The sequence below is a fragment of the Talpa occidentalis genome, unplaced genomic scaffold, assembly GCF_014898055.3.
Source record: "Talpa occidentalis isolate TD23 unplaced genomic scaffold, MPIMG_talOcc4v2.1 talOcc4.11, whole genome shotgun sequence".
Classification (NCBI taxonomy): Eukaryota; Metazoa; Chordata; class Mammalia; order Eulipotyphla; family Talpidae; genus Talpa; species Talpa occidentalis.
This window is the reverse complement of record NW_023601104.1, coordinates 73,532,058-73,545,217: the sequence shown is the minus strand read 5'-3', so window position 1 is coordinate 73,545,217 and position 13,160 is coordinate 73,532,058. Positions and strand designations below refer to the sequence as shown.

The following is a 13,160-nucleotide window of genomic DNA, read 5'->3' as shown; positions in this document are numbered from 1 at the left end:
AGGTTTCACATAGTACGTTCCCTTTCCTCCTTTAGGTCTTTGCTCAGATATCACCTTATCAATAAGGCCTTCCTTGAGGGCCTTGTTTAAAATTATAACACTCCTTCTTGCCTGTACTACCTATCCACATTTCCTGGCTTGTTTTTATTCATAGTACTTATCACCATCTCCAGTACTATACATTCTACTTGTTTGTTTATACTTGTATCACCCTATTTTTAAATTTCATAAAGGCAGGGACATATTTCTTCATTGCTGCATCCCAATATCTTGAATAGTGCCTGAAATATATACAGTAGGTACTCAGGATACATCTTAGTCTATGAAGTATAAATTTCTTGTGTGGTATCTCCTTTTTTTGCCTGAAATTCTCAGAGCATTCACCTGAAAGTTCACATACTATAAGTTTTTGATTAACAGAGAAGATGCTATTATACTATAGAATAGGAATATTCTAAAATAGGGATTGGGAAACCACAGTCAACAGGAAAAGTCCTTCATGCTGACCTGTAATCTAAGAATGACCTCACATTTTTAAATGATTGGAAAAAAATCAAGAGGAGTAATATTTCATGACATGAAAATTACATTAAATTTAATCTCAGTGTCCATAATGAACAAAGTTTTATTGGGACATGACAAGGTTCATTCATTCATATTGTCTTATGGTAGCTACAAATGCTATTTTAGCTACAAGGCTGATAGAGCTGAGTAGATATGGCAAAGTCTATATAGCCTACAAAACCTAAAATATTTACTATCTGAACATTTAAAGAATAAGTTGTCTAAACTCTATCCTAAGGTATTTTATATTTGGAAGGCAAGAACTTACTAAAGTTTGAGCAAAGGCAAGCTAGAACATTTTTGTTAACATGTTGCTTCTGTTGCTCAAGATACACCTTTGAGAGAAGGTACATTTATACTAGGATTTGCTTTCAATATTACATAAAAGCAGCCCTGTCATTCCTCAAAATATTATTTGAAGTTTGATGGTGATATTCGTTTACCTATCTACACTACAGAAAAGTCCCATCTCAAAGGACAGAGTATGTTTTGAAAATGGAAAAAAAGGTAGGGAATGAGGAAGGAAAGTAAATAGGGTCCACTAATAGAACACATACAAAGTATCACATAATTAACCAAACCTATAAATACTTGTTTAACAATTGCAGGGAATTGGCACAATGTGAACTTTTGAACACTTATCAATGGGATTAAAGTGACTTCATTATAATAGGGGGTTCCTATAAACAGTAATTCTGAACCATAGCAAGCAAGAAACATTATAATAAGACTCCATATTCAAAACTGACATTTAATTTCTCATCAGTTCGATAGCCTACATGTTGTAGGAAATTATTTAAAAAAAAATTGTAAAACCCTATTTAGAATCATCTTCTCCTAACATAAAGTTTTTACCCTGAGGATTATTCTACACAGGGATCTTCTACAATCTGCTACAATCAAACTTAATTGCAAGGAATGAAGAAGCCAGGGAAAACATTTAAATTGCCCCAATGACATCCATACTATATAACACTATCTTCGATCTTCATCAAGGAGTTTAATTTGCTTCCTTGGATGTATCTGTTGGTCCATCCAGCACAATTGACTGCTTCTTCTGCATTGCTGCCTTTGACTTTGGTCTTTCTCTCTTCCAGTGAAATGACAACAGTTCGTTTTCAAATTCCATATTTCCATTAACTTTATCGCTTCTTTCTTTCCTCAGTTTCTTTTGAAGGAACCTGGATTCTTCCTACAAATTCTTAGCTGTGTATCTCGCATTAATGGTTATCTGAAATGATTACTCCCTCCACTAGCCATGCTCTTTTCAAATTCCAATATGAGGAAATAATACTGGTAAAGCTATTAGAATTATTGCAGTTATTTGAATTTTGTTATCTGAATTTACTTTTTGACTCCCTATCATTTATCTTTTATGGAATGTAATAACAAAATTACAAATACTATTTTTCTAATACAGTGAAATCATCCTAAGATGCAAGAGGACTCGACAGCTATAAATCCATTTGTTTTCATCTTATTTTATCTGTGTGAAAAGCAACTTTAAGTCTATTTTATAGATAGAGATTTAATAACTAGAAAGGTTAATTTACATTCTTGATTACAGTCAATAATGAAGAAAGGAATATCCTGAAGTTTTCATTCCTGCAACTATATCATGTAAAAATACTTTTAGCATTTTATATTTGCAAAATAATGGCATTTTATTTCCAATGCTTAGCATATATTTTGCAAAACCAAATTATTTGGGTATGCCAGCTTCTCTTCATTTATTGAGAGTAGGCTTGCAAAGGTGAGAGAGAAAGGTGGTTTCAAGAGTTTGTCACTGATATATTGAAGGTTAAAATAAACATTTAGCATGTTCTCTGTTTCTTTTTCCTTTTCCACAACTATACTATTGTGTACTTTAGGTTCTGTTCTGCTTTATTTTTTTCCCAGAGAAAAATGCTTTCAATATTTATTCAAACATGATCTACTTATTTTTAAAGCTAAAACCATTAATTGTACATGATAATAGCAAACATTTATGTGACAAATATGTTTTTAGTGTTTCACTTACATTAACCTATATGACATAACTATCCTTGACTAAGAACTTTGACTCTCTCCATTTTCCACATAAGAAGTTAGGTTGTGTAAGAGGTGGACACAGGATTCAAACCCAAGTTGCTTGCTGCTTGATAAATGGATATATTTAAACACTATTTTTCCTGAAAAAGTTCTAATTACACATAGAATGTATCATATCAAATATATTTCTACTGATTGGTATGTTTATTGATATGATCTCTCTTCCAATGAGATCCTCCGAAAAATGAGTGTACATGCTGGTAGATTGGACGTGCAATTAAGATATTATATTTAAGGGGAAACAAACACATTTTATTTATAGGGTCTTCATCTATGAATTTTGGTTTTGCCTTATGCTAAATACTCTAAAATTTTGACTTCAAGGAGCAATGTACTTTTTCCTCTTTAGTGTTGCAATGTAGAACAGGAGCTTTTCAACATAATAGTTTTAATGCCATGTCATTTACTTCCCTAGTTACTTTATCTAAATGGTTTAATTTTCATAACTTTCTCATTGGTACAATTATATTAAGAAGTTTTTCTTTTGAATGCATAAATAAAAAAGGGAGTGAATGTATTAGAAAAGTTTATGGCCACTGGAAAAAAATAATACAAAACAAGTGGTCTTAAGGGGAAAATGTAGTACTTATTTTCAAATATTATAAGAACTGTCTTGTAAAAGAGGAATTAACCTTTTTGTGCGTTGCAAAAGGAGAATCAGGACTAGTTGGTAGATATTATAAGGTGACAGGTTTCAATAATATATTTGGACGTTCACACAATTAGACTGTACAGTGATATACTCCCAGATGAAAGAAATAGATAATTGAGATGTTCAGGCAAGACTTGGAAGATGAAAAAGGGTGTGCTAAAACATCATTGCCTTTACTTTCTCCTCGAACTCTGAGATTTTGTGATTTTTTTCATTATTATGTAATTTGTAATTTTATATAGAATGCTACACTAACTTGATATACAGCACTGACAAAATCAATAAGAAAATATTTCTTAATTATTTTGAATATAAAGTAAAAATTGACTGACAAGGTTTCTAAACAATATATCAACAAAATTGTAACCCATTGCTATAAAGCAGTTTAAATTTTATATACAAATAATGGTATAGACAGTCCTGAGGTTTTCAGATTAAATCAGAACTTAAAAAAACACACAAAACAACAAGGCATACAATCTTCAAAACAATCTTCAGAAAGAATAAAGTTAGTCCTATTAGACAATTTGTTATTGTGTATTTGAATGAAGGCCAAATTTCAAGAGGGTCTATTTCAATTTGAATTTTTTTTTGAACATCAAACTTTTTTTTTTCTTTATTATGGTAACATTAGTATATGATTTAGGGGAACAGGTCCACACCTCTTCAGATTTAAGTTACTACTCTAACCCCTCAACATCCAAGCACCCATGGGCCTTTAAAAAGGGCCTATTTTTTACCTATAATACACTGTTTGTACTGATTGATAGTAAACTTACTGTATTTTGGTTTCTAAGGAATTTCTGCAAAAATGACAGTTGGAACTAGTCATTTGGAACTACATATGGAACTAGTCTAGTTGTTCTAAGAAAGAGATTAAAATAACATAGGGCTAGTTTATCCATCCTTCTATGTAAAGAGAATCCTCTGCTCTAGCCAGGAAGATTTTCTTAAGTTTATTTTTCTCTCTGCAGATTGATAATGTGTTTCCCCTTCTTCCTTACTCCCATCTGTAAGGAGTTGTTTCCTTATCTGAATCCTATTTCTCTCTTTCAAGTATAGCTTAAATTCGATTAATATAAAAAATTTCACTATTACTAAGCTGTTTAATTTTACCTTTTCAAGAAAATATGTTGGAGTGAATGGGTTGAGCATTTCTGATACAAGGTTTATATTGTCTTGATTTGTTAGGCATCAAATATTTTAATAATACATGTACTTTAGTGTTCATTCAGTAATAAAGTTCAAGACGCTTAATTAATATTTGTTCAATTGAATAAAGACTATTAAAGATTTTAGCAAATTGGTAGGTCATAAGTATGCCTGTGTCCTGAGACATATACTGCTTTACAAGGATAATACAAAAAAAAAAAAAGAAAAGAAAAAAAGAAACAGAAATAGCAAATTATTACTAAAAAGCTATATTGCATATCACATACATGAATCATTCAAGTCACATTTTAAGAATTTTAAATTACAGAAGAACTAAAGAAAATTAGAGACCTAAAGCAAACTAAAATGGTGCAGGCAGTATATCACACAGGAGATAGGTAATGCAACTGTACTATGATCCACATTTCTCATATCACATAGAGTATCCAAGTTCTTGTTTCTTTGTCCCAGACTTTCAAGCAGTAGTAGGGGAATACTGACTTATATCTTTATTTTAAATACATATGCCACCAGGTATGTTAATACCACCTATGTTAACAGCAGATTCCAGAAGTACAATGGTTAGTAGCAGAAGTACATAGGGATACCATATCTCATTAGAGGTAATAGGTTAAGAGTAAATATTAATTAAATGTATAAGAAAAAGGCAATAAACAAAAAAAACACACTTACTGAGCATCAACAAAGGTGATAGGCGTTATGCTAGATCCTTTTAGATGAATTACTGTCATTTACAAGCTTGGATAACCATGGGTAAATCAACTGGTTGATCTATGTATCAGTTTTTCCATCTTAAAAATAGATATAAAAGTAGTACCCACCTCATATGGGTGTTTGAAGGCTAAATGAGTTAGCACATACTTAAAACAGTTCTTGACACACTAGAAAGTGCTATATATATTAGTTATTATTATTGGCTCCTTCTTATCTCAATTATTAGCAAGAACAACCTTGAAAGGTAAGGTTTAGCTAAATTATAGCCTATGAGAAAACTGAGGTTTTAATAGGTTAATTTGCCTTTAATATAGAGGTAGTGACTAGTAGAGTTGGAAATCAAATTCAGGTTTGACTCAATAATGTTAGTGTTTCCACTGACATTAAAATGAATCCCAACATGTTAATACAAAATTAAGAAATGGGAATACATTTCCCAGGTTCAAGATTATTTCATAAAAATTACAGAAAGAGCTCTTTAAAAAGGCATAACATATATTTGACCACAGAGGAGTGGTATGTTTTATTCAATCTAGTTTTAAATATTTCAAGAACAAGGACTTTGTAAGCGATTTCATATTATTGAATTACTCTATTTACATAGAACAATTTAAAATTATTCAAAATCCTGCTTCAACATGGTCATTTTCAGCTTTATATGTTAAAATAATTCTAGAAGTACAAAAGAAATATCCTTGACTTCTTTAGTATTACTATGTGAAATTTTACCAGGGAAATAATGTTTTCTAGAGAATAGTGATATGTACTTGAAAACAACTATATAATTTAAATGACCTATGTTGGTTATCAAATTTTCTTTCAAAACCAGAAATTATTAAACATTGTGTCTCTGTCATATCCCTTCTGTAATGTAGGATAGCTTTTCTGATTGTTAAGTTGTTCAATGTTAAAATTTAGGTGACGTTATGGTCAATTCTCACTAATTTTCAGAAGGGTCACAGATTGGTGTTATAGTAACTCAGTTCAACTCTGTTTCCCTTATATTATATCTTTGGTTTTAGAAGCATTATAATGAAACACAGGAAAAAGGTTAAAGGCTACATAGAATAATACCTAACTTCTAGTACACCCAGTCCTAAAATAATGAATCGTGTAAATTTCTACAAATGCATAATAGAAAAAACTTCATAAAATAATTTTTCTTTGGTTTAATATTTTCATGGAAAAATTTCTTATAACTTAAGTAGAAAAAAAATTTATAGAAAGGTGTCAATAGTAATCTGTTCCAAAGAAATATAAATATGATAGGTAGTAAGTAGAATACACCTTCCAAAATTCATAATCACTACTTAGATACTCATTCTTTGTAGCGGATTTTGAGTATTCTGCCACTTTTGTATTGGTCATTTTGTCAGATGCTTCTTTACTTTCATAACGAATCATAAGAATCTTTTCAAATGAATAGCTCATATCAAATTTATAATTTCTTGAACTTTTTACTATTTCTCATTTTGATTATTTCATTTTGACAAATTGTATCAAGACATTTTTGTTTAAGAGAGAGGTTTCATTTAATGTACAACAAATTCATTAATTTGACTAACATTCAAAGTTTCTAATTTTAATATCTTCTTTAGAATATGGGGTCATTATTTTTATTGTGCTATAGATTATCTTTTGAGTCAATGAGGCAATTTCCTTTTTTATGGCAGGAAAGCACTTTTTCTTTGCTTCTTTAAAAGTTAAAAATTTAAGCAATGAAAACCAACACCATTTCAGATTATTAACGAACAAAAGTTAAAAGTCATAAAATTTAAAAATGGATAAAGATGATTTATTTTCATTCAACAGACCAGGGGTTGGTCAAACTTTTTCTGAAATGGTTAGATGATCCAAATATTTTAGGCTTTTCAGGCTATAATGTTTTGACAGAAAATGTTCGATTTGGCTTTGTAGTCAAAGGCAAAACGTAAATGAATGAGTGTGGCTATATTCCAATAAAACTTCATTTATGGACAGTGAAATTTAAAATATTCCCCTTTTCATTTCTTTCTAGTTACTTAAAAAATGCAAATCCATTCTCTGTACACAACTCATAACAAAATAAAGAAAAATGACAAAGTTGAATTTGGACTACAGGCCACAGTTTGCTGACCCCTATGATTTCTTGAGGACCGGGACATTGCATTATTTATTCATTTTTTTAATTTCAGCACTGAGCGTGGCAACAGTTACATATTAAAGATTAAAAAGAAAATGCTGATGAATGAATGAGTAAATGAGTAAATAAATAGCATGGTAGGTTTTTATTTAACTCTTTAATTCATGATCAATATAATACATGTAAATCTTTATTCTGTTATAGTGTAGTACTCTAAAAGGGATAGAAGTTATTCTTTCCATAAATACTAAAAATTTAATATATTCTAATTTATTATAACAATAGCAAACATTTCTTTGTAACTAATATATATTTTTAATGTTTCTTAATCTTTTAGTCTCTAGAATTTGTCTAAAGGAGTTTCAATTCATGTCACTTACATGTCCTTAATTATAATTTTATCTTTTAAGAACAATAAAAGTTTCTTTAAGTAATAATACCCTTTTGGGTCACATATCATTTTAAGTGATAATGGGGTACGAAGAGATAAATAATACTTTGTATAGCAATGAGTTCTTATGTTCTATAAAATTGTATAATTACTAACATTTCATAAATGCAAATAGAATATCAGTCCTTATCAGATAAGAGATAATTCAATCCAGTCTTTAAAAATAAAGTTTTCATATCTAAAAGTTGAAAAGTGTGATTTATTATGCTATTTCTATGTAAGCCTTGATAGTATCTCATGTTGAGACAGAGAGAAGGTAAGAAGATAGGGAATTATCAGATGAACAATATTCTAAGATATAAACAGAATCAAATCATAAATTTAGGAAAATCAATTCTAAATGCTTTATTTCTATAAATTATGCAGAGAGATATATATTATTAAACTTGTTATTTTCTTTTACTTTTTAATGGACCTGAGAAGAAATCTAAGTCTCTTAAATACTTCACTTTCTCTAGGGTTCACACCCAATGGTAATAAATTTACATTACATTATTTCATTCACTCTATCATTTCCCTCCCTTTGCTTTCTAACATATACATGCCACAACAATTATAATTTGTGTTAGTAGATCAGACTAGTTGCTAGTAATTATTAACTGTAAAATATTAGTACCTGAAGGGAGTTTTATCTTATGTTTATCATTGGTATTTTCATTTACTCAATAACTTCTTACAACAATAAAAATATTTGCAATCTTAAATTGTAATAATTTCCTATCTTTTAAGGCACACTTATCGAAGACAAAGACATTAAAGACTGTATTATTATAGGTATAAACTTGTATTTTTGGATTCCTACCTGATATTATAATGTTCTATTTTAGATATTATAGGAATTGTAACAATTTAAGAGTATAGAAGAAATAAGAAATTAGTAGAATTATTGTTGGTTGGCACTATGTTGCTTTTATGTTTATTTATATTTCAAAAGCATAGCAGTCCTACAAACACTTGCTGTAGGCAATCATGCTATATGTAATTATACATATTAAATTTGAAGTAAAGTTTTTCTATTAGAGATCATGATATTGCAATCAGGTTAAGTCACTTGTTCTCAAAAGTAAATACTAGAGAAGACACATTTAAGTATATTTTAAATTCATTAAAAAAAATCTCATACCATTTTACCCATGTAGTTCCTAAAGGCATATGTGATACATAAAATATAAGGGTAACACTAAGGTTTTCAAGTAATCAGAAAACTTTAAAAATAAAGGATTCTGCAATAATAAAATGAAACCTACAAGGGTCACTGACGGAGACAAACAATTAACAGTACCAAAAAAGGAAGGGGAGGGAGAAAAATAAACAGTTACAGAATATTAGCAATTTAAAACCTCTAGTTTATATGGAGATTAAAAAAGACATAGTAGGAATCTTAACTATGTCAAAAATTTAAAAATAATTTAACAAGACTGTGTAGATTTAGTGGATATACTTTCAATGTAATATGACTTTTTTGTCCATTTGGTAGTTTACATATAAAAATAAAAGCTATCAAATTTGTCACTCGGCCGTTACGTAGGAATTAATGAAAATAATCTTTAACCCTTATAAATTAACCCTTTTATAGCACTTACTAAAATGCCAGGAATAGTTCTCATTGAATCCTTACATCTAGCCAGCCAGATAGGTACTTTTGTTCTCTCATCATATAGGAAACTGAAGCATAGTGATTTAATGACTAGTGTACAATAACCTTGTTAGCATCAATATATCCAGAAATCAAAGGTTTGAAATTTTAACTTAGTGTTTTTGTATTAACTTAAGCATTAAACTTTGTGATGGGAATTATTTCTCCACAATTAAAAAAGTCATGTTATCTAGTTATGAATGAACTCTAGTAACTTTTTTGTATTTTACTGATATAAAAACCAATAATATAAAAATATCAAGTTATCACACACAAAAAAATAAAGATATACAAACCAAAATTCATTTATTTCAAACACTTAAAACAACAAACAAGCTCCAAAAAATCAGTGTCTTCACATATGTAGTCTATTTCCATACAAAGAAAACAGAACACAAACATACCCTACAGGAGATTGCCCCCCTCCAATTACACTTTTTAAGTTAATCTCCCATTTTAAAAGAAATGCAAAAACTGGCCAAAGGAACATTTTCCCTTGAACCCAGAAGCTAAATTATGTAAGGATGACTTATTTTTTTAAGCAGTTGAAGTTAACAATTTTTCAATGCAACTTTATTCTGATTTACTTTAAAACAAGAAAGCCATTTTATCGGTCTAATTCTAGCATATTTCAAAAAAATTCTTTGTCATGATTTTTTATGTAAGATAAGAAAATATTTTACAAATTATTTGTAAAAATGCATTTTCACATACTAGAACATTGGTTCTCAAAGTTTGTAAGTATGGTTTTAAACCGGCAACATGTGTATTACTAGGGGTCTTGTTAGAATATAAATTCTGAGGACATACTGTAGATTTACAGAATCAGAAACTTTGGCATAGGGCCCAGCATTTGCATTTTAATAAGCCCTTTGGTTGTGACACAGTCTAAAAGTGGAAAACTACCATACCAGAAAAATACACAGTAATTATTAATAGATGCAAAGCAAAAGTATATTACTGTCAATGAGACAATAATGTACTGATTTGAAAAAAGAAGGACATAAAATTGAAATTCAGTCAAGAAAAACCTTTTTGGAAGGTAAAGGAAAACAGTCACACATGATAATATAAGTTCACAAGATACGACACCTGAAGCATATGGCTTCATTAAAAAAGAAAGACTTTTTCAACTGTATAAATCAACACTGCCTAGTCTTCATTATTTCCCTGGTATTTCTCCCTGTGCAAAGGTTTAACATGACTCTTGTGGTAAGAAACCTAGGTACTAATTCTGTTTTTTTGTTTTTTGGTTTATTTTGCAAATTAAATTCTACATTTAAATTAACACTTAAAATTTCCAGATATATAACACTTCCTAATCAAAAGTACTGTAAAATTGGTATATATATTCTATTGCAGTCATCCTACTGTGCTTTGAGACCAATGACTATAGAGTGTCTCAAGAAAATCAGATATATTGAAAGAGTATATTGAACGAGATGCCATGTTGAGTTGGAGTTATCACCTCCTGAAGTTCAGCTGATATAACAGACCACTGAACAAAAGCAAGATGACCTTCTAGACCAGTTAATTCTTCCTCATATTATATATAGTTTCTAGTTAAAGTGCAAAGGAAAATAATAAAAAAGACATTTTTTAATATAACAATTTGTCCAAGAATTTTTCACATTCTTAGAGCCACACTTATTCTGCCTACTAACACTATAAAGTAACATAATAATAACAAAAAGGGCTTAAAAAATGAATAGTCTATTTCTTAAATAAAAAAGGCATATATAATCTTACCTCTGGAGTGACATCTCGTGGTGCAAACCCTGTTCCTCCAGTTGTTAATATCAAATTAAGTTCCTTTTCATCACACCAATCTATCAGAGTTTCCTGAAAGAAAGCAATAATATTATTAGGTGCAGACATATTTGCCTGCCCCTTCAAAACATCTCAGTATTTAAATATTTGATGTAAATGAGGGAACACAGATTCTCTTCAACAATCAACAAGAAAATTTTGAAGCACAATTCATGTAAAGTTTTACTTTTGCTCAAAATACTGTAGTTTTAGGTATTTTATTTATTACAGAAAATGAGGGTACATCAAATTCTTAAAAGTGTATAGGAAATACCATAAAGAGTTTACAATTCATGTTTATCATGTACTTGTATAGCATATTTGCCTTATTTTCAGCCATTCAAAATGCACTCAGGTCAACAAAAAATTAAGCACTATCAAAGTGTTAATTAAATCATCTCATTTCATGACTACATCAATCTTATCAGGTCATATTAATATTTCATTTAATAGGCCTCCCTGATGGCGCAAGGGGTAAAGCACTGCACTATGAAGCAATTCACAGCCTCTGCAGCACAAATTCGATTCTGGGCCGGCCACATGGCACAGCAGACCTCTGCTGTCTTGCCTGCTGCTCCCCTCAGCAGTGTATTTCAGTGGGTCTGCCTATTCTGTTCCCCACTTTGTCCCTGGTGAGTTCTCTCACCCTCCCCCCCTCCCCCGCATCTCTGGCCTGTACCCCAGCTCTTGTATGCATAAATAAATCTTTAAAAATTTTTTTCATTTAATATTTAAAAATTAGACTCAGTCATTTTTCCAATAAGTGACTCAGAGAGATCAAGAAATTCACTTGCCCATGGGCTTATCAAACTAGGAGGAAGAGCTAGGATTCAAAACAGATCTGTTGAAACCTCAACATATGTTTGCAGGCATTCTGGGTGTCATTAAGTCAATATTTTCTGCTGTTTCAAATTGTTTAGGAAAGTTTTACTACCTTATATATTTATTTTATAGGATTGCTTTGAAAACAAGGTGTAGGAATAAGTAAATAATTGCCTATAGTGCCTTTTTTTCCTCACATCAATACTATGACATGTATAGAAATTATAGTTACATAGCATGTAACTTTGGACTGGTAGAAACCTTAGCAGATTTTTCTCTTAATTTTCCAGATAAGACAACCTAATGATTAATAATTTATGAAATTTATGTTATAGGCACACATTGTAAAGGAGAGGTATCATTTTACCCGCCTGTACAATGTACAGCTGCCCTTGGATTATAGGTCCCAGAGTGCCATGAACCAGACTTCCTGAGCAGGGGAGCTACAGGGAACTAGGAGTGGAGTTAAAAGCAACCATCCTTGGTTTATAACTGAAGACATGCAATCTCACAGGCACCTTTGCTTCTGCAACCCTACTTATACCTTTGTACTGCTGGGAAACAGACTTGAAGGAGATACAAGGAGGAGAGATATGTGGGTGAGAAATGTGTGTGTTGGGGGGGGATGTATTTGGCAGAAACAATGGCATCATTATCTTGATTTGTATTTTTTTTAAGATTTATTTATTTATGCATACAAGAGCTGGGGTACAAGCCAGAGATATGGGAGGTGAGAGGATTCACCAGAGACAGAGTGGGGAACAGAACAGGCAGACTGACTGAAATACACTGCTGAGGGGAGCAGCGGGCGAGACAGGAGAGATCTGCTGTGTCATGTGGGTTTCTCCCTGGCCGGCCGGAGATGGAATCAAACTCATGCTGCAGAGGCTGTAAATTGCTTCATAGTGCACTGCTTAACCGCTTGCACCACCAGGGAGGCCTTTGGTTTGTATTTTTACATTTCTCCTTCTTTCTCAGACTTGCCTGGCCTCTTTTCTCACTCCTCCACCAGAAGGTGCCTTAAACTTTCATCAATCTTTTGGGTCTAAGGCCCATTATTGGGCCAACCCTGTTTGACTGGGCATTTGCCCCCAAGGTAATTTGGGTGTTTTATTGGGTAACTTTT

The 13,160-nt window shown here is 31.1% G+C and overlaps 1 protein-coding gene across 5 annotated transcripts in view; it reads right to left on the bottom strand.

Annotated features, from left to right (window-relative positions):
- Positions 1 to 13,160, bottom strand: part of GPHN (gephyrin) — a 451,561-nt gene that overhangs the window by 239,974 nt on the left and 198,427 nt on the right. For all 5 annotated transcript variants that reach the window (XM_037503527.2, XM_054691156.1, XM_054691159.1 and 2 more), the window contains exon 4: positions 11,153 to 11,245. In XM_037503527.2, the coding sequence (XP_037359424.1) occupies positions 11,153 to 11,245 (93 nt within the window). The remainder of the gene's footprint in view (positions 1 to 11,152; positions 11,246 to 13,160) is intronic.